Here is a 5919-nt window from a genome sequence, read left to right as displayed (position 1 = left end):
CTTCCTTCGATGAGTTGCTACTTATTTCATTCAACTGACCTTTTCAAATTAAGGTTCGTTTTAAGTTGTCTTTCCTCATTTGTTACTTTCATTCGACATAGTTAATATATTTAATATATTAGTAATATAGGTTTGAAAACATTTTTCTTAGCTTGACTTGACATTAAATTAGGGTTTATACTATTATGTTTGATAATGATATTAGAGAAAGTTGAGGGTGAACATTATAAGTTTGATATGAATCTTTAATTACTATAAATTGATATGAAGCTTATTTGAATATTTTGTTACTATAATTTGATATAAAATAGAGAATTTGGAATTAAATGCTTAATTTGACATAGTCAGCTGTAACTTTAGTATGACTTTTTTAAATTTTTATGGCGTTTTTAAATAATAATTGAATATGAAACGTTTAGTTTATTATGTAATATTTTTATCACTTCAACAACCTTTTGTAATAGAGGTCATTAGACAACTCCTAGTTGGAATCCGACTACAATGACAGGGTTTGTTATTGAGCAAATAAAATCTTAAAAATAATATAGGCAAAAAGCTTAAAAGAAAATGAATTCTTGTGTATAAAGGAAATCATACTTGAAAAATGTTCATTAGGAAACTTGAGTTTTGATAAATTAGTTAGTTGTCTTGCATTTCCTTTTGAATAAAAAAGAGAAAAATATTTTAAAGATAAATTAAAAAAAATTTAAGGTTTTTTTTTTTGGTTATAGGTCTTTAAAAATAATTTTTTTAATTATTTAAAAATCTTATTTGGTAATGGTTTTGATAAAGTTTTTTAAAAAAATAAAAGTATTAATAATAGTGGTGAAGTAATTTTATTTTAAAAAAAAATTAAATTATTTAAATTAATTATATGATTATGAGACGGTGAAGAAAATAATGTTGATTTTAATGAGATTTTTAGTTCCAATTTGAATTTAGAGTTTGAGTTTTTTTTTTTTTTTTATGTGGCTCCAATTTTGAATGGTACGATATTATAATATTCTACTCATTACAATTTTATTCATTTAAATTTTTTTCTATGAACATGTTATTTCTGTTTTTCATACTAATTTATCACATTATAAAATAAATAAAAGTTTTTTACATTTAAAGATTTATAATTGTGGAAGGTGGTTTATGTGAATACAAAAAAAGAGGAATAGAAAAGGGAATTTGAGAGAATGAGAAAATAATGTGTAACTAAACTGAAAATGCAAATGAGATAAGATAAAATTTGTTAATTTTACAGCGAATAAGATTTCGCCCGTCATTTTCTCTCAAATTCTCTCCCAAATACCCTTCTATTCTTATTCATGAAAAATTTTAAAAACAATGAAAATGATAAATTTATTATTTATTTTTCTAACATAATTTTTTTTTTGGTATGATTTATGATATTTATTTTTATTTTTTAAATTGAATATATATTTCTTTTGAGAAATTAGAACATTCAAGACTGATTTATAGAAAGACATGAAAAAAAAAATTAATATATATTTTTAAATATGATAAATTAATTGCAAAAACAAAACTAACATTAGAACATATAACTAAAACTAAGATTGTAAGTTGATAAAAACAACACAAATTTGAGTCTCAAACAAACAATTAAACTGAAAAAAAATAATAATAAGGATACATTAAATTTCACAAATAATGAATAAATAATTAAGATGAAATTAATAATTTATGATCAACCAAACAACAAGTTCCACCATATCATTGTTCCTTATGCATCAACAAACAGATAATAATAATAATAACAATAATAATAATAATAATAATAAAAATAAATAAAAATAAAGGTAGGGAAACTCCATAAATAGATTCAAATTAGAATGAAAGTCCTAAATATGGCTTCCAACTTGCTAAAAACCCTAAGATATAGCTGATGTCCCAAATACTGTCTTTCCCATTTCGCCGATCTCAAATTCCACATTCCTTGATTATCCAAGGATACCATTATCGCTGTCCAAGATTTCTGAAACACCTGTTTTAAAAAAGGCCATTTTAGTTGCAACTTCTCATCAAAGATCTAAACAGACTCACCAATTTACCTGTACAGTGTGTCGGGTTGTAGCATCCACCAGATTATACGCTTGTCTACTGTCATTACTCCATTGCCCAGAACCATAGCTGCAATTCAATTGGGTTTAATCAAGGCATCAATCAAATTTCAATCAAGAGAGATCCAACTTCTTAAGTTCTTACCCAACAACCCAGAAATCATGACCATTCAGATGCCAAGATTGCAAGTTATCTTCATCGTTCTGGAAAACGATTTCAATAAAGTCATGGAGAGTTGAGTTCACAACTGAAGTTGACAAATTTGCAGGGCCATTGGATGGAACGCTTGGGATAGAATCCAATTGAAAGACTCCGGAGATATTAAAGTGGTCAGCAAGCTTCAGAGGAGTGTCGGGATTCACAAATGAGAATAGGATCAATAAGGATTTCAAATGCAGATATTCACAACACAAGTGTCAAAATGCAATTTTAAACAAGAAAAACAACTTCAGGCCATTTTCGATTCAACGATCAAATTATACAAATTATCCACCAAAATACCCTTAATCTCATTTTACCTAAACAACCTAACAACCTAATTTTCAATAACCTACATCTAACAAGGTTATTTGTGATGAAATGAGTCTTTACAATGAACAGACACATGTATGCACTACTTTCACAGTTATACATGGAATGAAACAATAAGAATCAAATAAATTTTCAAATTTCAATCAAATCAAATAAGTATAAACTTCTTTAGGATTTCATTATCTTCAATCAATCCTCACTCCCATACTGAATATCATCTAGACAAAAACAACTTGATGAGTTAAATTGTTATAAGATATAAACTCTATACATACCCAGTAGACACCCAGTAACAGTAGCAAGTATGCCAACGATGGGAGTTTGATGTGAAAACTCACTGGATATTCTTCTGGGACTTCAAAACCTAGTAGCAGTAAACGATACTATGAAGGTGGAAGGCAACGAGACTATGCAACTGAAATCGAATTTTTAAGCGATTTCAGTCGGCGTCGGCGTCCCGGGTTTTTAAGTCCGAGAAGAAATCTAGTGATTTTTCACATACTACGGGATCCGATGTTTCTATATAGATCTTGCTTTCAATCTCCATTACCGGGTTTACGAAAGAAAGAAAATGGAGATTTAGAGGGAAGAAGAAAAGGGAGATGCGGCGCCCATGAAGATGGGGAAGTGGATTAGGGTTCTATATATTTATATTTAAATTTATAGATAATATTGTAATTTAGGATATATTAAGCTTCTTTTGGTTATTTGAAAAACTCAAACAAAATTAATTTTCCAATCAATCACTTCTCAACCATCAAATCATTTATTTCATTAAACAAAATACTAAAATACCTTCTATTTTAAATTATTATTTTTTATTTTATTTATATATATCAATACCCTTTAAGTTATTTTATCAAAAATAATCATCACTTTCTGAAAATCATCACCAATCATTATTATTTTCTCCCTCTATGTTTTTAAAAAAACCCTAATTTGAACAAGCCCTTAAAAAATAAGTTATTTAGATATATTTTAATTTGTATTAATATAAATATATAATATTATTATTTGTTTATTTTTTTTAATAATTTTTTTTATATTTATTTTTTTATATATAAATAATTTTATAATTAATATATTTTTAAAGTAAAATTTTACGATTCGATTTTGATTTACGAGTTTACAAACCTCTAACGGTTTTACTCTAACTATTTTACGTAAACTCTCGATTTTAACAGACACAAGTCTGACCGTGAATCAGAATCATCATCGGACAAACCTCCGCTTCGCCTGCAAAAGGGCATTTACGCAAGTAGGATTCGGCAATCATCTATCATCGATCATCGTCTTCTTCATTTATTTTTTAAGACTCTGATACCATGTAAAAATAAAGAAGAGAAGTTGTATTGAATTATGTATTTTTTAAGTTACCTAAGTTATGTCTAATATATAAATATTAGAATTAGATTATAAGAAAATTAATATAATATAATATTATATATTATATTAATGTAAAATATTATTTATATTCTAACATTATTTTATATTCTAATATAATGTAAAACATTTTTACTTATAAATTGAATAATTAGATGATTAAAAAGAAATAAGACTATGATATAAAAAAATCCAAATGAATGGATCTGTAATATTTTTCAAAAATAATCCCTTTATTATTAAATAGTAATCTCTGCATCTAAAACAAGGCCTTTTTACTTTACATAAAATAACATGGGTTTTCTTTTTCAAATATAGTTGGTTACCCTAATTAGTTGAATAATTAATGAAAAAGGGAAGAAAAGAAAGAAAAGTGGTGGGCATGGGGAAAGAATATAGACATGGAAATAGACAGGACAATATATGTTCTTGGTTAACTCAAAAGTAAGATTTCTTCAGATATTTTTTTAAATAAACAAATGGATGATGGGATATAATATTATACATTTTAATTCTTTGTTAGGTGAAGAATAAGATATATATATATATATTATAATATAATATATTTAATATTGATTGAAGGACGTAGGAGGTCAGGATGAACAAAAGCTTTTTTCCAATGGGTTTCCCTTGAAACGGCAATTTGATTCCTACAGTTGGATTTTGATTCCTTTGTCAAAGTGTAGTCAATTCCTGAAGTGTCCTTTCTTTTTTTTTATTTTATCAGGATTTTTTTTTTTTATTATTATTATTATTTTTTTTAAGAAACCTGATTGATTATTTAAAAAAAAACAATTATTTTTTAGGTATTTATTAAAAAAAACATTAATATCTTTATAATTAATGATAAATTAAATCAAATATAATTTTAGTATTTTAATAGATAAAAAAATATTAAATAATTAAATTGTTAATTAAATTTTAAATAAAAAACGAGTAAAAGAAACTAATTAGTAAATTGGTTGATTTAACAACCAAATGAGTGAATATAGGGACTTGTCTTTTTCTTGTCAGTTTCTTCATCATCTCTCCCTCTTTCTTTTTATTTTATAGGTTTAGTTCGATTCCAAACAAACCAAAACCAAAGTCCCTCTATTTTAAAATAATTTTATATATTCAAGATATAAATTATGAAATACTTTAGACTTATATTTACTTATGTAAGATTAAGGCGTTATTGTATATCCATCACTAATATATGTCGATGAAGCAAGCATTAATTAATCTGCATATTTGTTTTGTTGTGTTTTTTTTTAGAGGTTTAAAGCTTTTACTAAATAGAATATTGACATCTACTAAGTTTTTCAAAAGGTTATACGAAACAAAAATTGTTGCATTTTTCATTAATAAGTTTGTTGTTGTTCTGGGTTAAACTCTAAGAGATTGTGAGCATTATCCCAATCATTAACATGTTTATGCATTAACTTAGTTTTGTTGCATTTTTCATTATTAAGTTTGTTGTGTTTTCTTTATTTAAAGGTTTAAAACTCTTACAAAATAGAATTGACATTCACCAAACTTTTTAACATGCTATTTGTCAAAAAAAAAAAAAAAAAAAAAAGAAGAAGAAGATGTGTATGCTTATAATAGGTTTTAATGTTGCTGGTAAGATCACTATCTTATACAAGTTTCAAGTTTAAGTCTAGATTTTAAGAGATTATAATTCTTATCCCAACTATTGATAAGTTTATGTAGTAACTTGACTTGTGTTGCCTTTTTTTTTTTATTTCTTAAATTATGGTTATTAGTTAATTCATGTTCACCTATGATTAAAGGTATGATATTTTTTTTAAAATTGTATGATTTAATTTATAAATTACTAAGTACAAGAACATCAGATTCATTATATTGGATATAAAGGCAAGACAATATAAAATATATAATTGACTATTATGACAAAATTATATTTTTCTTAAATGATTAATTCTTAAATTA

General features: G+C 25.3%; 1 protein-coding gene across 1 annotated transcript; it reads right to left on the bottom strand.

Moving 5' to 3' along the window:
• Nucleotides 1-1718: 1718 nt before the first annotated feature.
• LOC124936813 (monocopper oxidase-like protein SKS1) lies at nucleotides 1719-2435 on the bottom strand (the record flags this gene model as incomplete). The annotated part of the gene is made up of 3 exons (XM_047477339.1): nucleotides 1719-1993; nucleotides 2061-2139; nucleotides 2215-2435. Coding segments are annotated over 3 exons (462 nt in total), but the record flags the coding sequence as incomplete, so codon positions are not given.
• Between the last annotated feature and the right edge of the window lie 3484 nt (nucleotides 2436-5919).

Source organism: Impatiens glandulifera, chromosome 1 (assembly GCF_907164915.1).
Source record: "Impatiens glandulifera chromosome 1, dImpGla2.1, whole genome shotgun sequence".
Lineage (NCBI taxonomy): Eukaryota > Viridiplantae > Streptophyta > Magnoliopsida > Ericales > Balsaminaceae > Impatiens > Impatiens glandulifera.
The sequence above is the reverse complement of the archived record's forward strand: the minus strand, read 5'-3'. Positions and strand labels throughout refer to the sequence as shown.